This window comes from Simochromis diagramma, unplaced genomic scaffold (genome assembly GCF_900408965.1).
Source record: "Simochromis diagramma unplaced genomic scaffold, fSimDia1.1 OVJJ01000216.1, whole genome shotgun sequence".
Classification (NCBI taxonomy): Eukaryota; Metazoa; Chordata; class Actinopteri; order Cichliformes; family Cichlidae; genus Simochromis; species Simochromis diagramma.
Window position 1 is genome coordinate 15,785,280 of NW_024386883.1, and position 22,944 is coordinate 15,808,223.

Sequence of the window (22,944 nt, forward strand, 5' to 3'; positions counted from 1 at the left end):
CTGGGTCAGGCATTATGCTGTAAACAATGAAAAATGTTGCTGCTACATTTTCTGGGTCAATTTCTGTTAGTACGTCGCAAAACAACGGTGCATACCGCCTTCATCAAACTGCCCCGCGATGCTTCCAGTGCGGTGCAAATATGTCCAATAACCTCAAGATACATACTAGTATGCCCCAAGAATGAAGTACCAGTAGATGAGCATCATATTTAGTCATCTTGATGACAAAAACCTTTGCAGTGGATGCTGTTAGCTTAGCTTAGCAACCTAGCTGTTTCTATGAGCCAAACGTCTCACCGTCCGGTAGCAGTGCCACTTCAAGGCCTTCGGAAAGCCGCCATCCCAATAAACATGGCCGACCGCAAGACATTTAGATAGTTTACCACATCGTGAAGGAGATCTCTAGTGAAAGTGCCAAAGAAAACGGGAGCTAAGGTGCTAAAACAGCTGATCTGCCTAAATATGTGACAATGTTTATGTTGTCTGTTAAGTATCTGTGGTTGGCCTGTGGACGGATGCCCTTCTTCTTCGTGTAACAATCCTTGTTGCCTGCTTCTTCTGTACCAGTGCACTGGTGCCCCCTACAGGCGTTTGATTGTAAGTCCGCCAAAGACAGTTGATCAGCCAGTTTACAATGAACCACACTGTCAAATAAAGATCTATAGCCTCCGGGTTGACTTAAAAAACAAAACGAAAGCATAATATATAGTGCAATATCGTCAACTAAGACAAAAAAAAAAAAAAAAATCAAAGCAGGGTCAGGGCCAAAACCATTGTAAAAGACTGATATCACCTTGGCACCACATGTTCAAACCTGCACATTCAGATTAACAGTAACACATATAGTAATATATTAATATTCTATTTATATGAAGTACGCTCATGTCAGAAAACTTTACTGCAGAATAGCTCCAGACCTGCAGACATCAACTGACCCCTGCACTTTATGGTCCAGTTGCCTCTTTTGTATTGTGTGCATGTGCTACTTTGTGATTTGCCTAATGTTTATTTCTTTTTTTGTAAATTAAGTAACAGTCTTAAGGGATGCTTGTGTAACATTTATTTAATCATACATGAATGTATGCATGTAGTTTCAACCTTGTTGCACCACACAGGAGTGGCTCAGTGACTCATCCCAATCTCAAACTGCTTTATTTCTAATGACAACAAAGATTTCTATTCTATACTATATTTTTACATGTCACTTGTTGTCACGTGTTGCTTTGTCAATTAATAGCGAAATATTGTAATATAATAATACTTTATGCACGGATCAGTAATTGTTCTGGAAACTAAATAAATCTGAATTGAAGTGGCAGCAAAAACTCGAGAACAAATAAAAATAGAAACCATTTAGATAATGCAAAACTATTAACTCTGGTATTAAGGATAACAGAATTTGATCCATTTACATTTGTCCAACCCATTTTACATTGTGGGTCACACAGCCCAGTTTTGTCTTAAGTAGTGTGGACCAGTGGCCCTTCTCTGTCAGTGTAAAGAAGTTTATACATATTTATATAAATATAGTTTATAGATTTAAATATGCAGAACGTTTTGAGTGTATGGATTATTAAAGCCGGGAGGTTCATAAAATAAAATGATTCATCAGCTAACAGATTAAAGCAGCTTAAGTATCAGACAGACCTGTTAGTTATTTAAAGGGATAATATTAAATGAGAAAACTCTCAGTGCGCTATATTCCAGTATATGCTGAGGAAATTAAGAAAAGAGGAAATTAAGTCTGCACCCCCAGAGCGCCTTCTTAATGTGCTCCAAGCCACGCTGAAATAAAACCGACATCCATGTATGGCATAAAATAGAAGTTAAACAAAGCAGCAGTTTAAATAGATGAAAACACGTAAAGACTTTTCTACATAATATCTGCAAAACCCGATCCTTTACTGCACAGATTGTGCTTGGGTAAAGTGTATCTGTGTGTAATCAGATTAACTTAAGAGTGTGTTGCACAGAAAGTGATTCACTGTTAGATAAGGTAAAAACAAACAAACAAACAAACCCCACCATATTCGTTATAAAGCGTATAGTTTAGAGAACTCCGATGGGCTCCTAAACGCATCGTGATGGAAGGTGTGTTTTTCCTCCTCTTTTCACTTCTTTTTTGGGGAGGGGGCACAAAGCATTTCCTCTTTCCCAAATGCATCACATAGCAGAGCAACGACCGCGACTCTTCGCACAAATTAGCGATAAGATCGGCAGCGGGATGCCCCAGAAAGCACGAACCGTCCACATCCGCGCAGTGAACAACACCGGGACGTCGCGCAAATAAGAGGGGGGAAAAAAAGTTCATTTTGGATCCAGCAGCCAAAGTTTGACGTAATTCTCCCCCGGACACCAGGAATAGTCTGGAGTGTCATCATGGAAGTATTTCCTAAGGAAAAACAAGAGATTCTCTCTCTCTCTCTCTGAACTTGAAGGTAATCTGAGAATGTGAAAGCTGGGGAGAAAAACCAGTTTTTTTCCAGATGTCCATCTCCTGATGCAGGCAGCGGCTGCTTTCTGAAAGAAGCGAATTTCATTTCATCACTTCTGCTGGCGTTTAAACAGCTGGATCGTCCCATAGATACATAAAAACACACATCCTGTGTCTCCGAGGAGCTTTACTTTTGATTTTTAAACCTTCATGCTGGGTGTAAAGACTCGGCAGCGTTTCGGGGACGTGCATGGACGCGTAGGAGACGAAATGAAGAAGCAGTTTTAGTACAGAAGAGTCGGGAGTTATGATGGTAATGTTGTTTGGGTGAAGCCGTCGGAAACTCACAAGGGAAGCCCAATGAGTGGCACACAGTCAACACTCGCTGACAAGTAAGTTCGCCACTCTCTCTCACACTCTCATTCTCTGCGTGTCTCTATTTGTTGCTTAATTTTGGCTTACGTGCTGACGAATGGGTTTTCGGGTCAGTTTTGTGAATGGAAAGACACCTTAGTGCATCACACCAGATTCCATTAAAAAACACCTGATTTTAAAATATATTCCCGGCTGGAAAACATAAACAACATATAATCGGATTGGATTATTTGTATTTTAGTTTCGTATTTTTTTTGTTAATTCGGCGATTTAATGATTCAATTCATCTATGTATTTTAATGCTTAGACTTTTTTATTTTAATGCTTATTTTAAATGTAAAATAAAAGCTGGATTTTAATACACTTAAAGTTGTTTCATCTACTACTTGGACTGCCGAACAAAGCACACGGCTTTGATAAACCCTTAAGCAACTTTAATAATCTCACAGCAACGTTATCCAGGTAATAACGACAGGGAAAATCAAAATTTACAGTTTTCTCAGTGGAGTTCATGAACATGTCCATTGTAAAACTAATTGGCCACAGAACTGGGCAGGGTTTTCCCCTGTTTGACTCCAGAATATGACTGTCAGAGTTGAACCAGAAGAGGGATATTTCGTGGTGCTGCTATGTTTTCAATTAGTTGTCTCTAATATATTGCTTAATTTGAGAGTTTCCTGAGTATTTTTGTTGTATACTCTTGAAAGGCATCCATTAGTACTTCTTCAGTGAGTCAGCATGTTTTCTAGGATACACACAGGAATCACCACCAGTCACTGGACCTTGGACATCTCCAAATCCTTGACTAAAGTCACATGACTTCAATACAGGCAGGGAGTTTCACTGACAGGCTGTAGCAAAGGGAAGCAGGTATAATGTATTAACCCCCACCCTTATTAATCACTGATAACAACCTCAAATAAAGAATCAATCATTATTTTATGTTTTCATGTTGTTCGGTGTCTTCCTTCTCTGAGGTAGAAACATTACAGGCTGACTTTGACTCACATTCAATCCCATATAAGCTATTTCTGTATTTGTTTTTCTTACACTTTGCAGTCAGGAGTTTTCTTTGAGGGAACTATTGAATAAAAGCACACATGACTGCCTTGGAGAGTCAAACAAAGTCATTTGATTTCTCGACCTTCAGCCTGCAGGAAGGACCCAGTCAGTCGACTGCTTTAGTGGTTTTTAAGACAACGAGTCTCTTCTGTGTTCATATCTGCTTAATGATCATACAATCTTAATGATTCTTAATAGGCCTTAGAAGAGAAAGCCTGCCAAAATATGACTCATAAATCATACAGACTGAGTCATGTAACTCAGTCTGTATTTGAAACTAGGACTCTCCTGTGTAACTATGTTAACACACCACAGCCCTGTCAGCTGTAGGTGTCCAAATATTACAACAATTTTAAAGGATTTTTGAAAAATGAGGAGATTAACATTGACACAGGTGTTCTTTTTTTTAATTAAACTAAGGCGCTGGTTAGCCTAGTTTAGCACAGTAGCTAAAAGTATCAGGAAATTGCTTATTCTGGTCTCGCTCCGGCACAAAGGTACCAAATGTGCTAATGTCACTGTTAAAATAATGTAGAGAAATGGTTTGTAATGCATTTTTAGTTGTGTGTAAATTTATTTAGAGAGATGCAAGATGTTTATTTGTTGGAGATCTTGATGAATGAGCGATATTTGGAGGTCTCTGTAGGCCAGGGGTGGGGGAACTCCAGGCCTCAAGGGTCTTGCAGGTTTTAGACGTGTCCTTGATCCAACACAGCTGATTTTAATGGCTAATTTACCTCCTCAACATGTCCTGAAGTTCTCCAGAGGCCTGGAGTTTCCCCACCCCTGCTGGAGGCCTTTTTGATTTGGAGGAACCCTGGCTAGCTTGTTGACATCACCGAATCGTTGGTGAGCGGTCGCTGGAGTTTGCAGGCTGTCGTCAGGTGAAATCAGTCAGGAAGAGGGTGTTGAACCAAAAACCTTCAAGTGATTGGTTTGGTTAGTGGCTCACTGGTCCAGCTGCCTCTAGTTTGTATCAAAGGCTTTCTCCAGATATTTGCTATTTACTCTCAGGGCTGTAGTGAAACTTCAGAAAGTGCCACACAAACTGGATGACGTTGATGGTTGCCACGGGAACACGGATGAGCCCAGAGGCCTGCATGACTGGGGCCCTACACACAGCTATAGAAGAAGTGATTATCAATCTTCTTAGTTCACTCTGGATGAAGCTACTTAAGAACATGTCGAGAAATGTTGTCTAAAACCACCACAATGATGTTTATCCATTAAAAAAAAACAATAAAGTCCAAGATTGCTGGAACTATAACCACAAAAAGCAGTTTGGTTTTAATAAATTCTGATCTTCGCTGAGATCCTTTAGATATAAGCCGCTTAGTTCATGATGAATATGAGGTCATTGTTTATTACATTTTTAAACTAGTTAGCAGCTTATAATAATAATAATAATAATAATAATAATAATAATAATAATAAACTTTATTTATAAAGCACACTAAAAAACCAAGGGTATACCAAAATGCTTGACAAAATAAGATAGGAAAAAAAATTTGGGAGAGGGAAAAGAGAGAGAGAGAAAGGACCCGGCACGTATTAAATATAAAACCATGAGATTCATAATACATAAAAGTTGCAGAGATAATGATGATGTGCTGCAGAGATTTGCAAATGATGCAGTTGCTATTATTTGCATCAGCTTTATGATGATAGCAGTTTCAACTAACATGTGTGTGTGTTTGTTTGTTTGTTTGTTTGTTTGTTTGTTTGTTTGTTTGTTTGTTTGTTTTTCTTGGATAACGTTTTGGCACACATTGAGCACCATATAGGCCAATAATGATAAATCTAAATATGAGCCAGTGTTGCTTTATTAAATTGGTTGACCAAAATACTGATTGGGTCTAATATGGAAATATCCATGCACCATATTTTAAATAACTGTTATGTGAAGGGAAAAAAAAACTCATCAACTTTAACAACAATAAAATAATAGTAATTATAAATTTTGATTAAGGACACGTGGAAAAAGTGCAGACCTCGATCAAGAATGAAAATTCCCTCCACAGGGAATAAATTATAAAAAGCAATAAATTCTCTGGATCCAGAAGAATATCTCATTTGTTGAAAACATAAAAATGATGTTTCCTTGTTTTCTTATTCAAATTTAATATGTTACAACTTTTATTTCTCCTCGGCTGTCATGTTTGATAGTGATCTCAGGACTCACTAGACCATCGAATTGGGAGTAGTGATGGGTGGTGTCTATGAAAGGTGGGGGACGTGATCAATTCAAACTTGTGGTCAACACTTACAGGGATTTCCTCATTTAAGGGAAAGGGTTACCCATGCTTGTCTTTGATGGACACATGCTCATCTGCTCAGTACTCCACTCATCACAGACCTGTTGTTGCTCAGGCTCGTGTGGCTGAATGTCACATGACCCTCTAAGAATTTAGACCTGGACGCCACCATCTCGAGTAACTAGTTAGCATGTTGTTCATTATAACCAGACAAATCGCTCTACCACTGACTAGCTGTCCTCCACCACCACCACCACCCAGTGCAGTGACTAGTAACAGCATTCCTGGTTTGAACCTGCGGGGCAGCTTCAGTGTGGAGTTCACATGTTCTCCCTGTGCCTGCATGGATTCTCTCCTCCCACAGCCCTGTTAGGCTAATTTGTGTATCTAAATTGGGCAAAGCTGTGAATGTTTGCCTGTCTCTACGAGACCTGCCCAGATTGCATCACTCTTCCCGCCTCATGACAACTGAGATAGACTTGGATAAGCGGTAAAGAAAATTGAGGGGTAGCCTAACAAACAAAGAAACCCAACCAATTACATAACCTTCTTGGCAGAGGTAATGGATGAAAAATATTGTATTGATTAACGAATAAGCCCTGACAGTATCATTTCCTCTGGACAGCTTCATCTAATGATCTCACGTTCACTCTCTGCCTCATCTTTATGGAAGAGCTACAACTGGAAACATGACACTGATCATGTCTTTGTCTAGATTAATTATTTACCAGCCTCTAACTGTAGAAATGGTAGTGTGCTGTGTATTTGAGGTCTTTGTTATCTGTGTTTTCATGAAACTCTTGCAGATTAGACGGCTTTGAATGGGACTGCTGCCGTCAGATGTTTGCTCGATGTCGTGCGATGACAAAGTGTCCGTCTGTCCCTCGCATACTCACCTCTTTGTTGATCTAATTTGTTTTACTATCTTAACAATACATGCACATTACTACATTACTGAAATGGCTCGTCATTGCCTGGTAACAAATGTGCCAACTCCAGCAGTGGTTGGGTCACGGCCTGGGGGCTGTCCAAGTGTTTCTCAGCGAGAAGAATTCAGCCCCCCCCTTTGCAAGGTTTCTGGTAACATTTGCGATATTTTACGGTCTTGATGGGACACGTTCTCCCATCTGCCTCGCCTTGCAGAAGAAACCAAAACCATCCTCTTTCCTGAGGTTAATGAGTCTTGCTGGGCTTCAGGCGCAGGCACAGCTTCCTGCAGGTTGGACAGAAGCGGTAAGCTTTTAGACCTACAAAGGAATTGTTTATTACAGCTGGGATGGATCGGAAATATGGCTAAAAATAAGTCGGCAAAGGAAATAAACTCAGACAAACAGGTTAGACAGATTAATTAAAAAAAGAAAAGAAAAGAAAAACAGTGAAATAATGTCTTTTGTAAACAGTGTTCACAGTTTGTAGATGTGCTTCCTTGTTCAAATTTGATCCATCCTGCTTGTCATACGTGTGCATGTGCAATGAGGCGTCATCACTTTTAGTTTTATCTCCACATGGTTTAAACAGTTTGGATAATCTGGTGGTTTGTTTATCAGACTGCTGCTGGATATACTGAGGTCAGTCGGTTTTGTGGAGAATGATATTGATAGAATTTAGAGGACTGTTTGACATGTTTTTTTACTTTAACAAAAAACTGAATGTTGAGGAGAAAAATGCTGCAGGTAGGAACAGTGTTCTTCATGGCGTAAGCATGCACGATTGTCTCCATTTACCTGGATAATAAGGTCGATCTCATACCACTACCTGGGCTCTGACGCTAGTGAACGTTAGTTGCTGGTACAAACCTGATGAAAAGGACATCAAAAGCTAAGAACATGCAAAGGCATGTAAATCTGTCCCACTGACTTCCTGTAGAGCAATGGTTTCCACTGGTTTATCTTGGGATTCAGTCATTAGTCAAATATACACCTGCACATAGGTTTATGAGTTCTTGGTTAGCAGTTTATAAAAATCCTTTAGGAAAAAAAACTTCTATTAAAGATAATCCCCGTCTGTTGGCGCACGGCGATTGTGGGATTATGAGGGCGAGACGCATTAAAAGCCCCTGTTGACAGCGATGAGGTTAATAAGGGAGAAACGTATTAGTTTCACGATAGGGACAAGTCACAACTAACCACCGGTGTGGATGACACACCGCCTAATGAAGAGCATACAAAAAACCTTAGACAGCATTGTGAAAGCTACTCGTCTCATGGCTTCAGTTGTCAACAGCTCTCAGCCCAGGAACGTCATCTGCTGCGAGAAGTTGGTGTCGAGATCTAACATCTCGTCTCACACAAATGTGCTCTGCTAAATAAATAAATAAATAAATAAATAAAGCACTGTGTCTGAGTCTGCTCGCTGAACTGCACAAAAGTGCTTGGTAGGTATGTGCTGGTGGAGTTCCTGACACTCAGATAATTGTCACAGAATTTCCTTAAGGATTAATAAAGTATTCTGATTCTGATTCTGATGATGAGCTTGAGCTGTAAAATTTGCCTCCAAAGAAGTGATGACATTTCAGATGACATACAGTCTATTTTCCACAGATATGATTACAGATACTCCTCAAAACTTTTAAGTGCATCAAAGATAATGCACTTAAAAGTTGGAAAAAGGCTGCAGAGGCGAGATCAGGGAAGCAGTAGGATGCAGGAAGGAGGAGGTCAGACTGCATATTGTCTTTGTTGGAAGCTCATTTCAGTGCAGTTTCTAAATGCTCCCCGCCCCGTACTGTAAACCTGTCAGAGATTTTTTTTGCTTTTTGCTTTTTTGTGAGTTTAAGTGATGCTGGTGTGGAGAATGAGTTATAAACCCAAAAGCTTTGTTGCTCTGAACAGCTGTGTTGCTCTTTGTCAAACCGTTTTGCTGATCTATGGGTCCCCCCCCCCTCGCCTCACTGCCCTTTACCACCAGAGCCCAGACAGGAAGTGGTGACATCATTGCTAAACAATGTCCATCAGGCCCTTCCTGACTAAAACTCTGCTGGCGACACATCAGTGCAGGCTGACTACCAGCCGGACAGAGATCACTACATTTACAGTGCAAGAGCTTGCTAATAGAAACTGGAAAACCGCTGGGTTTCCCTGACTGTAAGTTGACCTGAGATAGGATACTATATTAATGCAAGTTAAACAAACATAATATCCACAGGGAAGGTAAAAAGAGGCTATTTTAAAAAATATATTTATAGGATCTTGTTGGATAAATAAGCCAACATTAAAAGGGTTTGAAAGGAACTTTATTAGTTACACCATGAGGTTATCAGGTTGAACCCCTTCATGCCTTCAGAACAGCTTAATTCTTCATGGCATAGATTCAGCAAGGTGATGGAAACATTCCTCCGAGATTGTGATCCATATGATATCCACATGATAGCATCACACGGTTGCTGCACATCCGTGATGCTAATCTCCTGCTCCACCAGATCCCAACGATGCCGTTTGAGTCCCGTGAACTCATTGTCATGTTTAAGAGAGCAGTTTGAGATTATTTGTGCTATCCTGCTGGAAAAAGTCATCAGAAGAAACTCACTGGAGATGGCAAAATTATCCTAGTCTTCTATTGTCCAATTTTTGGTAGCCCTGGTGAATTATAGCCCTGTTTTTTTTGTTTTTTTTGTTTTTTTTTACTTGGCTGACAGGAGCAGTACCCAGTGTGGTCTTCTGCTGCTGCAGCTCATCTACTTTAAGATTGTGCATTCAGTGACGCATACTTTGGTTTTAATGAGCTGCCTTCCTAACAGGCAGAGTGGTCTGGCCATTACCCTCTGACCTCTGACATCATCAAGGCATTTTCACCAGGGGACGTGCTGCTCACTGGTCATTTTCTCTTTTTTAGACCATTAGAGATGGCATTGTGGGAACCATCCCAGTAGATGAGCAGTTTCTGAAATACTCGGACAGTGCAGCAGTTAACTTCATGTCGTTCTTAATGCATGCAAGCATCAAAATTGGCACGCATACCGCGTCCGAACAGGAATAAACACACATTTTAGCACGTGTAGCCATGTAAATACATTTATTTGACCTTTTATAGTAAATGTGGCTGAAACACACAGCTTATTTCTCACTGCTGAGTTCATTATGAAGTTAGTCCACATGATCAGTTTCTTAATATACCCTGGGATTATGCAATAATTTGTCTTGTCACCTGAGGACAAACAGCTAAAAATTATATGTGCCTTTACCTTTACACGTATAATTAATGTGTTAATGTGTTTTATTTTATCCAGCTAGGGTCTGGAAGAAGGAACAAAAAGTCACCTTTCTGAAGCTCTGTTTGAAATTCAGCAGGTCATCCTGACCAAGTCCACACGCCCAGATACACTGAGTCGCTGCCACGTGATTGGCTGATTAAATATTTGCTTTGCTGAGCAATTCAACAGGTGTACCTAATCAGTAATCAGTGAGTGTACTCTCCCTGTTTTTTTTTTTTTTAATGCAATCATGATTTGTGAGGCCAAAATGTACCTTTTGTGGTACCTGAAAATAATAAATTAAGTCTTTATTATTTAAATTATACATACACTACAGATTTAGTCCTTATAGCTGAATCTCATTGTGAAGTCTAACCTTGTAAAAGCAGTTAGTGCTGGGTGAGTCAGTTTAATATTAAAACATTCATTTGAGGATGACTGGATAATGTTTAACAGCCCTTGTCGAGCGTTTTGATTGGATCACTGCTGGAAGTTCACAAGCTTCTATTGAATTTGGATGTTTGTGGAGGGAGCCAATAATGTCACATGGAAATGCAGAGTGATTTATTAATGGAGCAGGCATGATAATATTCATTTTGGAAAGAGTTGTTGTTGTTTTACTTATGGAGAATTGATCTTACTAATGATCTTTGTCTGTGCATTTGTCCTTTTCCCCCCCAAGGCAGCATTCATGTGAAGGTGGTCCTTTCTGTTTAGTCCAGGATCCTTGAAATAGAGGGATTGGGGGGAATCAAATGAAGGATGGAGAAAAATAAAATTATAAAGGCCATAACATATCAGGGATTCCACCCTGAGTTAGTGACACTGATGTGATAGAAATAGGGCCATCTATGAGCTTTGCAGAGGGTGCATAGGTCCTTCAATGTGTTAGACACTTTATTTTATTTTGTCATCATCTCTCCTGTTGCTAAATATCAACTTTTTCACTGAGAAGTAGTGGGTTTGGAGCTAGTTTTGGTCTTTTTATAGGCTTTGTTGAAATAAATAAAATATTAATAAGTATTGCTAACTTTATCCTTCAACAAAAAACAGTGACAGCCCAAACCAACTTAAATATCTCACTTTATATGAGACAGAGAAGCTCAGAGGGATATCAGCTGTGCCATCAGCAGATGTGGGCTGGCACTGATGAGCTGACGTGACAATGCTTGACTTTGTATTCTGCATGAATGCTACGCTCAATATTTTGGGGGTTGGGGGCTCTATGCACATTTCAGATTCCACAGACCTCAGTTAGCATGTTAAATGTTTGAGTTCATGACAGTACGGTTAGAAAAAGACTGAACTAGTATGATTTGTTTGGAGGTGTTTCCAGGAGAAAGCCTCTTCTCTCTAAAAAAGAACATACCAACATAACAGGTTTAGGTTTGCAAAGATCCATCTCAAGCACAGGACTTGTGGAACGATATCCTTTGGAAGATAAGACCAAAGTGAAGATGTTTGTGCTGATAAGCTGTGCTTGATGTTGGCCAGACATGGCCCTCTTCGTTATGCATTATGTCTCAACACCTCACACCAGCTGTGAACCACGGTGGTGGAGGAGGCATGATTTGGGTACCTTGCAGTTACTGGGCTGAGTATGAACTCCTCTGAATGCCAAAGTTTTGTAGAGTGAAGTGTGAGCACTGTTTGCTGAAATTGAGTCGTGCAACAGCGTGTAAACATGTTTACAACAGAATGACTGAAAAAGAAAAGAATCAATTTGTTGCAGTGGCGCAAAGTCCAGACTTCAGCCTGACTGAAATGCTTTACTGAGCTGTGGATAAATAAATGCCCCAAAACGTCAAGAGATATCAAGAAGAGTCACGATGAAGTCCTATAAAAAACAATTACATCAAGTTATTGCTGCTGAAGGTGTTTCTAGAAGCTACTGAATCCTGGGAGGCATAAAGTCCTGTGCAAACTTTCTTCTCCAAAGCCTCAGAGCTGGTGCAGCTTTGATACTTGCACATCTCTGTATTCCAGCAAACAAACTACAGTACCAGAAATTTCCAGTCAGTCCCACAATAAGACCGCGGCTTTGGTTATTCACCTTTAAAATCAACTTTTTAACCTATTCCTGCATTCTTTTTTATATTCTTTTAGGACATTTAATTTGGGTTACAGAGAGCAAAATGAAAGCATAAATGATTTTGCATTTTAGTGTAGCCTGCTGCTTTCATAATAAACAGTGAGCGCTACTATATTTGGAGTTTTAGCTTCGTACTCATTGGCGTTCCAGTTTTCCAGCTCTCTGGAGCTAAGTCCTTTGCTGCTGTTATCATCCCACAGAGGAATTGTCTGGTATTTTTGGCATCTGAGGCCCGAGTAGATTGTTACATGTTTTGTTTTTTGGGTTTTTTTTTTTTTTTTTTTTGTCCTCTTTTGATAACTTTGCAGTAAGCAAGCAAAGAAAGTCTGAGCTGTGACCATGTATTCCAGCCCAATGAGACTAAAACAGTTGATTTTAATGATCCCTTTTTTTCTAAGGTTCCAGGAAACGTTTCACATGGACATGAACTCTTTTCCTCCTTGTAGGACAACAAAAGGAGGTACATCGATTGTTAGGACTGAAACATGTCCCATCACTTGGTTTCAAAGACTGTCCAGCATTGTCAGATTCATCGAAGAGGTCGTCTAGTGTGATTTAGATTACATGGATCATTTTTTCAGGACAAACGGTCCTATCAGGATATACATGCTGCACTGTAAAAATATTACATCTCTGAACGGGAAAGGGAAAAAAGTAATCCCCGAGCATTTAGTTTAGCTGATATTTAATGACTTGGATATCACGTTGATGGCTTAGGCGTCACAGTTTAAAGTGGGTGTGTGATTTTTGTGCTGAACATTCGGTAGAGGTGCAGTTAAAGGCATTTTAAAACTGGTTTAATAACATCTGTGGCTACGAAAAAGACACCATTAACTCTTTAAAGTTTTTAATAGGCCCACATAAAACACGTCGAGGTTCCCCATCTGTCTCTTAACAGCTTTTTTTCACTGAATTTAGGAATGTTTTTTCTGGTGACAATTTCTGCAAATGGCCCTGGCATTCAGAGTTTAATTAACTCTCCAGAGGGAAGCCATATTATTGCTGGCAACTCGGGGAGCTGTCATGGCACTTAGCGGCTTTCCTGCTGGATTCTGAGTAGAGCCCGGCTGATTTCTACTTCTGACATTGTTGACTAACTGGGGTTTAAGTAGGCGAGTAGCAGCAGGGTGCTGCTAATCAAAGCCACTTTATTATCAGTGATCATCAGCAAGTATGAGCAGATAAGTTTACCTGTCTGGACCATAGTAGTTGAGGGGTGATTATTTGAAGGACCTGAGCACCTTGCAGTCACTGAGCCAACCTTAAACTCCTCTGTTTACCAGAATATTCTACAGTCAAATAAACTGGCTGATGCAGCACTATAGTGATCCCAAGCACATCCTAAAATCTACAGCAGAACGTGTTGCAATGACAGGGTCAAAGTCCCGATTGAGATGTTGTGAGATGTGAGGAGATGTTAAGAGAGCTGTGCATAAGTGAATTCCCTCAAACCTCAGTGAACTGATGCAACGTTACAAAGAAGAGTCAGCTGAAATTCCCCTAGATCCATGTGAAAGGTCGATAAACTCAAACAGAAACTGATTAATTTAAGTTATTGCTGCTAAAGGTGGTGTGTGCTTTCTTTTTCACTCGACTGTATGTCAGCGACTTGCAGTTTTGAGTTTTTATGCACACTCATAAACCTTTTATTTTATTGTCAGAGTGTCATAACTCTGCGTGTTGTTGTGGAAGAACAGTGAAGCGTGTTTTCAGGCGTCACAAATGTTTTCGGCCCAAACTGCACGAATGTGTCGTACACATCACGAGCTGAGAGCTGAATTCCTCCCTCTTCTCATACACTTACTTACTGCCACCCCATGAGCAGGACTTAGTCTGCCCTTTTCTCACCATGTCCTATCAGCTGCTAATCTCTTCCAACCACGGCAAGGAGGAGGTTCAGATCTCAAGGTTAAAACCATAATAGTCTGCTGTTCAGCATAACCCACAGTTATCTCTTTTTGTCTGTAATTGTGAGGATCCACTGCATGTTTAGTCTGGTTCGTTTTCCAGGAGCCCGGCATACCGGAAAATATTCCTACGTCTTTGTCATGTGGTATCCCAGCATTTAATTACTTTCTTTCCTTTTCTTTGCCATAAGGAGAGTTTACACTGGATTGTTCACTTTGGGAGGTTTAGTTGAAATTTCCTAAGCCCAGTCTTCTGTCTTTCCTCAAAGACACCTCCTTCCTCCTCCTCCTTCCCGCCTCCCTCCTCTGCTTCTTTCTCAGCCCTCTCCCACATTCAGGAAACTCAGGCCAAGCCAAAAACCCTGGTCCCTGTTTCCGGGAATGTGTCCCACAAAGCCACAGTATAGTAAGTTGGCTCTGACGTGGGAGCCATTGTTAAGAGCCCAGGGCCCCCATTGTCCGAGGGAGGAACAGCAGCACAAACAAAACCCCCTCTTCTGGAACGAGTAGGGAGGGACGAGCTGAGGGAGCCTCAGCTATTAATAAATGAACTGCCACCTTCACGTCCAGCTCCAGTGGGGGATATGCTTATAAAATCCAAGAAAGTGGGAGTACATGGAGCTTAGTGAGTTGTTTTATTGGCAAATTATTCTAAATTAGACATCAGCAAGCCTGTAGTTCCACTTAGGGATGGACTAAGTGGAACTACAGACTCATCGACAGTTTTATCAAGTCAGAATTTTTAACCTACTTTAGAGACAGATCCCTGATAATCGGTACCAAGGTACCTCAAAAAGTCAACTCAGTAACGTATTAGTATAATTATCCCCTCAGGATAATCAGATAATTGCTTTAAAAATGCAAATAACTGGAGGTAAAATAAATAAATAAATAAAAAAAAATAAAATAAAAATAAAAATAAAAAAAAGCAGGTAGCTAAAATGCAAATGAGCGCCTTCATGTTGTTGAAATGTAAAGTTAAAGTAATTATAACTACAGACAATAGTAAAAAATGTGATTCAGGCTTTAAACATGTTTATTTCTGCTCTGGTTGGGCTTTTTAACATTGGAGTCTATGGGGCATTGACTCACTTTTGAGCCAGCCTCATGTGGCCACTAGAGGAATTACAGATTTTGGCACGCTACTAGGATGAAGGGAAATAACTCAAGATGGTTTTATTTTACCAAGATAATGAAACGCTGCACGTTTATTAAAACAGATACCTGTTAGAAGGATCTTTACAAGGTGGACAGAAACATTTAAACATCAATCAAAACATCTGCCCGGCTCTGCTGCTCCCACACTGCTTCCTGTGAAATAATTTAATGCATATTTTGAATATGCAGATACCCATAAAAGCTAAATGAATGGATGCCATGATGAGCAGCCAAACATTTTGTATATATTTATGTATTTCATATAAGAATGAAAAGAGCAACATCAGGATTTATTTTGGAAGGAAATTCGGAAAACAACTTCAGCTTTACTAACTGCAGCTAAACTTTGACTTTTAAGGTTTGATGTTTTGTCTCTTTAGGACTCCGAGCATTCTCAACAGGGAGCCCACAGACTGGAAGCCGAAGAATGAGAAACCCTCTCCTTCCCTCAAACATGAGTTCGACCCTACAGGTAACAGACACAGATTTCTTTATTTTCTTGGATTTGTTGATCACTTTTGTTTTCTCATTTGCTTCATTCAATTTCTGCAGAATTTTCACTTTGTGAATTCAATGTGAAGGTTTATCTGTAAATATCCGTCATAAAGGCTCGATGAATGACGACGGATCGATTCTTAGCTCGTAACGCAACTTTCTAATCTCAGCTTGTACCGATGTGCGGGTGCAGAAATGAATTGTTTTGCGTCACTTGAACGTTCTGTGGTGTTAACTTCAAATTAAGTTTAAATATCTTTCTGCTTTCAATAATTGGACAGACAAAAAAAATCAGTCTTTGCTCAGGGAAATAGCACAATAGTACGTAGACAAAGAGTTCCAGCTTCATCAGTGATGCAGCTTTCTTTTCTACACTTGTACTATTGAAGTGTTATTTTTCTAAGCCTGAACTTTTGCATCCAATTTGCTTAAAACTTTAAAACAGATATTGTCCACTAGAGTATTTATCACAGAGGCTGGCGGGGGGAGCGAATAGAGATGGTGTGGGTGTAGGCTGCGCTCAGAAAGAAGTTGTGAAGGTGGTTGCCTGGGTTGCCGGGTTGACATTAATCCTTTCTGCCCTTTTGTTCACCCTGGAGTCTTGAGGCTCCTCATGGAGTCCAAAAGACAACCAATTATCCACTCAACTCTCTCTGATGGTTCTTTGAAGTGGGAGTAACCAGACAGGCAGATTGCACTAAACTTCCTCAGTGGCTGCAGGAAGAACATCAAGTTTTCCTGATCTAGCAGATGTTCTTTGCAGATTTCATGTTGCTGGTGAGGTTGATTTGTAGGATTTTATTATAGACGCAGCTCGGTTTGCAAAATGAGTCCCTGACCTCAGAGGACTGCAAAGATTGGTCAGATTAAAATGAGTACTACTAGCTGTGCTCCTGGCGTGAGCTGATGGGCATTTCTGTGCCATTTATGCGACATTTAGTTCAATGTCTAATCAGGGCGCCGCTTTCTTACCACTTAAAAAAACAAAACGTGGGTAAGACCAATGGATGAGATTAAATCAGAGTAATATAAATTCTACTCTTTGTAGCAGTTGTCATTTAAATATATTTTTGATGCATATTTGGGACGATACAAGTTAGGTTTTATATAACTTATATCTTTTTTTTTTTCAAACATAACACAGATCTCATTGTGAAATTACATCAGTGTCTTTATATATTTAATTCATTCCCACTGGATAATAAAATCATGGTTGGTCTAGCACTGTACCATTTTACCTGATCATTTTTATAAATATAGTGTATATAGTTAACAAAGAAGTCTGTGCATCTTTCATGTTAACAGGAATGAGGAACGAGGGGGATCATAGAGGATAACCACACTGCAAGTGCAGCATTTTAGTTACAGGCATTAGGTTGTTGCATTCAACCTTTAGATCAGGGCTGTCAAACAGTAGAAGTCCATCATAAACTCCAATCCGTTCACCTGAATGGCTTTGAAAAATGTGAAGGAGGATCAATTTCGGACTGTTAAATGTATTTTTATAAGTTTTACAGCTTTTCCTGCTGATAGAGACCGCTCTTGTGGCCATTCATACTACACCAAAGTAAATAAGTACTGGCTCTACAGTATAAAAAAGAAACTATTTCCTTTTAAGGTTACAGTACAGTCTGGGCAATGAAACCAAAACATTTTCTGTAATTTTATACATTTTGTTCTTGGAGTTTAATTCCAGAGAGTCGTGCTCACAGATTTGTTTATTTACTACAACAACATTTCTTTATCATAGAGAAACACTGTACTGGTAGTGTTGAAATCGCACTTCCTCTTCTTATATTAGGAAGTGTCAGTGATTAAATGTGTAGTTAAACTCCTTTTTAGTGACAGAACGTACAGTTTCACTTCTTCTGCCCACTTAAGATCGAAATGGAGGTACGTGTGACCAACGTCTCTGCTTTAGATAGGCAGTGAGTTTAACCCTTTCATGCATGAATTATGCCAACCACGATCAGGGTTTTTTTTTTTCTTAATTATTTTTATTCATCTTTAGGCATGAAAAAAGACTTTTGAACTTCATTTTTTAAACATGTACTTTTCAAAGGGTTTTTACATGTGAATGCACTTACTTACATATGAATTTGACAAATGAATAAATAATATACACTGTGTGTTGTGTTTATGTGCAAGTATACCATCAACGCTGACACAAATACAATAAAACAGCCTTTGAATAGCTGTCCACTGTAGTGACCACTATGCGTGAAAAGGTTAAAAAGATTATTATTGTTTATTATTTCTATCTGTGTGATTCCTCCTGTCAGGTTTAAGCACTGTGCTGGTGTGCCTTTGGCCCAGAATCGTGTGCTACTGTAGTTTTAAGCTTTAGAATTGGGTTTGAGGCCTATTTGCCTATACATATCTACACAGATATTGTTCTCTGCAAAAAGCAAACAAAAAAATTCATCCTAAGTGCTGAGGTTTGGTATATGTTTATATAAAGTTGAGTGACATCTGCAGAATAAAGATAACTTCTGAGGTAAGTGAAGGAAGATTTGATAGAGGACCTAAAACTGACCCTTGTGGAACACCATACTTTTTTTAAAGTATAGTTGTCATACAACTTCAGATCTAAATGTGTTCCAGGTTATTATTTTAGATTATGTCTTCATGCAGAGCAGAGAACAATCAATACCATCACTATCACAGCTTTAAAACAAAGATGTGGTCATGTATTTAAAATCTGTGTTAAAAAATCAGCTTTTTCCAGACACAACAACAAATTCCCTCCAACAAGTTTTACTTTAGTAATATAAAGTTATAAGTACAGATGTTTTCTCTAATAATAAAACCAGGCTGTGATGTTAAAACAACAAATAGGCAACCAATGACTAAGCCAGTGTCAACCTTTAGTTCTGCTGCTCTGTGGTATCTATTTTGATTTTCTCGACTATTTTAAACATTATTCCAGTGAACTCTTTCCAAGAGATGAGAGGAAAAATGAAGATCTTTTAGCAGTGAGTCTCAGCAAAGACAGCAGGAGACTGTAAACTATTTTCATTTCAGTCTTGTAATTTGTCACTTCCTGTGTGAATGCTTTTTTTTTTTTTCTCCCCCGCAGTACCGGATCGAGGTTTATAGTGCAAAAGAATGAGATTAAACTTCATATATTACTGCTCTCAGTAATTTTGTAATGTTGATATCAACCACATCCAACAACAACAGCAGTGTGACGCTTTCATCTTTGTAACGCAAACAAAATGCCACAAAACAAAGTCGTCCACAGTTTCTTTTTGTTTTTTTACCGCTTTGGGTACCGTGTGTGTGTGTGTGTGTGTGTGTGAGACAGGTCTGGTCCAGCGCTGTGTGATAATCCAGAGAGATGAAAATGGCTTTGGGCTGACAGTAAGTGGAGACAACCCTGTGTTTGTGCAGCTGGTCAAAGATGGTAAGACTCTCTCTCTTTCTTACTTCTTATACACACACACACACACACACACACACACACACACACACACACACACACACACACACACACACACACACACACACACACACACACACACTACATCTGACTCTCTCCTGTCTTTTGCATTATAGATGGAGCTGCAATGCGAGCTGGTGTGCAGACAGGAGATAGGATCATTAAGGTTAGCTTCCTCATTTATTTTCTTCTTGCCTCTGGGATCAGCAAATGAACCTTAATGAGTCTAAAATACAAGAGCACATTAGCACCAATTGTTCCTTTGTTTTAAAACTTTTTTTTTTTATTTAGTTCCCCAAAATAAAGATTCAAATCCAGTTCTTATTTCTTAGGAAATCTGTATTTATTGTACACAATGGGATGGGTATCAGGCATGTTTTCAGAGTGGTACTTCTGCTCCAATGTAGTATCTGTACAGTAAACCTCACAGATAATGACAAAGGGATTAGCATTGTGTAGTAAGTTGAATGCAGGATGTTTTTGTCCTACTGTTTCTCGACTTTGGCACAAACATTTTCAATGTTTTCTCAAGGAGACATTGATAGTGTGCAATTTAAAACGCACCGCAAGTAGTTTAGTTAGGACTAAAAAAGGAGATGGATAGTTCCGTAAGCGGTGATGTGCATTTATTGGAATGATGGAGGCAGTAAGAGCAGCCGCAAGATGACCCAAAAGGAAAGAAAAATCAGGAACAGCATCAGAAGGGAAGCTGCGATGGAGGTGGGTTGCACAAAGGCTTGCAGATGTGCAGCAATTGTTGGACAGGCTGCTGCCTTGTTCACTGAGGGTTGCCACAGTTTCTAGCTCCACATGCTTGATTTGGCGGATTTTTACACCAGATGCCCTTCATGATGCAACCCCAAAGGGATTTTTGTGTTCTCCAGGGGTTATTAGGAAAGATAAAGTAGCTTAAATGGCGCTCCCTACATGATTTGCTAATTTGATGCGTATAAGGGTGTCAGTTGAGCCATTAGGTGAGGTGGGCTGGCATTTAGATCAGCTGAGCTGCTGTGTTTGTGGCTGAATTTCACTTTGTACCTTCCTGAACTGATGTTGTGCTCGATTTTCAAATAATAGACAAATGAGAGCTACACAGAACAGTTTCATGCTTCATCACTCTTTCGCCTCTGCACAGCTGGGCAGTCACAATGAGACGTGGTAATGACTGGACTGATGACTTTAGAAAGTTAAAAAGAATCTATAGATTATTTGCACTGTAATAAAATATCAGAAAACCAACATGCAGTTCACAGTGTGACCTGTTCATGTTGTAAGTCCTGTTTTATCTCTATCCATTTTCTTCCATCCCAGCTGTTTGTGTTTTTACTTTTCTTAGAAATATTATAAAAACAGGGTCTCACAACAGCTCACATGCTTTCTCCATACTTTCCCATCTGATTTTTACTGGTCTATCAAAATAAAGGCTATAAAATGCCTGAAAAAGTACTATAAAAGCAACAGAATTAATAATAAAGTGATCAGCTAACCAAATGTTTTTCAGCCACTTCAGCTTTGTGTCACAAAGCTTCTTCCCTGTTATGAATGCATGCATACATTTCTTGTGGCTCTTTTTAAACATGTTCAGAAATAACAAATGAGCCACTAAAAGCACAGTGAAGTCAGTGAGATGGACTGATGTCCACGGATACTTTTGATGTTGTCATGGGGTTTGTTTAGAATAACAGAAAAACAGAATGATGCCACATAGAAACAGTGACTACCACGAATGAAATAAACAAAACAGTATAATTGTGGGTTTTAGGCTTTAAGGAACATATGTTGGTCAGTTGTAGAAATTCTTTGCTAATGCTTTTTGTCTTTGGACAGGTCAACGGGACCTTAGTTACACATTCAAACCACCTAGAGGTTGTAAAGTTGATAAGATGTGAGTATGCTCTAATTATTTACATCCTTAGTTTGCTGTATCACATCTGTTGTGTTGTTTGTGATTTACAAGGCTCATTAAGAAGATATTATTAAGTCAACATAAACATTAGTTGAGTTGTTTTAATCCTAAACTACATTTGAGCAAAAAGATCTTAAGTGACTTATCAGAAAAGATGAGACGTGTCAGCTAACATTGTATTATTATATATAGACTCGAAGCCAAAACACTGCCTTTATAAGTTATTGCAGCATAAGTGCTACAGTTAGCAGTTCAAACAGCACATTATCTCATGACATAACATATAAGCATACTTGCTCTGCAGATTGCTTATTGTTCCTCTAACGGTCTGACACATTGGGTTGTCTAAGCTGGTTCTGATGGCTTTTATATTCTCCCCTCCCTTCACCCTCCCTTCATTCCTTTCCCATGACTCCTCTCTGGCAGCGGGCTCCTATGTAGCCCTGACAGTGCTGGGGAGGCCTCCAGGGCTTCCTCAGATCCCCCTGGAAGAGGAGAAGGAAGGGAACAAGGAAGGAGGAGACACTCTCTCAGCACCCCACTCACCTGCACTGTCAGGTGGGGAGCAAGGCAGCTTCTTGACCAGCAGCACACCCTGTAGCCCTCAGGACAACACCACATCCTCCTCTCTGTCTGATGGGGTAAGAAAGAGGAGAATCCTGTTGTAAGCTGTGTAAGCAGCGTCACATTTAAAGTGTGGATGAATGCAAAAGCGAGGATTTCTGCAAGTATGTCTAAGAGGGTGTATAAACTTCCATTAGCACAATAAGTGAACAACACTGTATATATTTTTGAGACATAAACACACACAGCAAAAAAACTCAGCTGCTATTTTACTAATGAAATCACCGTTAACCTGTTATTGCAGGTCTCGTTGAAGGCGGGCGGGACTTTAGTAAACTGTATCAGATGATGGAAAAACCACAGTACCGCTAGAGGAAAATTAGCTTTGTTCTGCAATAAAGTATCACCCAATATGGTCACTGTAAACATTTTATGGGCCTTGACAAGTGAACGTAATGTTCCAGCCGCTAGATCGATCCATCAGGCTTTAAAGTTGTTTTTAAGTGCACTTACTTACATTCTGAATGAGTAACTTGGCACAAATGATCCTCCAGAGGTTGTTCAGTTTAAATTATTACCAGAACAAAAATATGTAATGAAATAACACACGTACTCAAAAAGATAATAAGAGTAATGTAATTTGTTATTATTTAAAGTAATTATAATACACGGTGAATTAAAAAAATAAAAAAAAATTTGAATGAAGGAGCTTTATACTCAGATTAATGCCTCCTTCTGCTACAGCGGTGAAGTGAAACCTCAGTCCTCTGACACAATGTTATTTTTAACTGTGACAGGGTTCATGATAAGCTTATCTGGCTGGTACAACCCATGCAGCTCATTATTTTTAATTAGCCTCATCGTTCCGGTCCATTTCAACCAACTTTTTACTGAAACTGCTGCAGGATGTCAGCAGTGTGTCCACCGTGTAACATCGAACGAGTCAAACTTTTTCTGCAATGTGCATACGATTTAGGGATTGTTGAAGCTCTGGACTTTCGGCTTTCAATTTGGAAGTTATTTACTCCAATGCTCAAACTTCAACAGGATTATGTGCCCAATTAT

At 39.5% G+C, this 22,944-nt stretch overlaps 2 protein-coding genes across 2 annotated transcripts in view; one reads left to right on the top strand and one right to left on the bottom strand.

Annotated features, from left to right (window-relative positions):
* The window catches only part of emsy (EMSY transcriptional repressor, BRCA2 interacting), a 28,486-nt gene extending 27,943 nt beyond the window's left edge, over nucleotides 1-543 (bottom strand). The window contains 1 exon segment of the mRNA XM_040032486.1: nucleotides 298-543. The gene's annotated coding sequence lies outside the window, so the exon portion shown is untranslated.
* A 1,571-nt stretch (nucleotides 544-2,114) lies between these two features.
* LOC120733951 (rho guanine nucleotide exchange factor 12-like) overlaps nucleotides 2,115-22,944 on the top strand; it is a 47,359-nt gene continuing 26,529 nt past the window's right edge. The window contains exons 1-6 of the mRNA XM_040032485.1: nucleotides 2,115-2,826; nucleotides 15,853-15,944; nucleotides 19,275-19,373; nucleotides 19,526-19,575; nucleotides 21,237-21,294; nucleotides 21,742-21,956. Coding sequence (XP_039888419.1) covers nucleotides 2,795-2,826; nucleotides 15,853-15,944; nucleotides 19,275-19,373; nucleotides 19,526-19,575; nucleotides 21,237-21,294; nucleotides 21,742-21,956 — 546 coding nt within the window. The 5' untranslated portion in view covers nucleotides 2,115-2,794. The remainder of the gene's footprint in view (nucleotides 2,827-15,852; nucleotides 15,945-19,274; nucleotides 19,374-19,525; nucleotides 19,576-21,236; nucleotides 21,295-21,741; nucleotides 21,957-22,944) is intronic.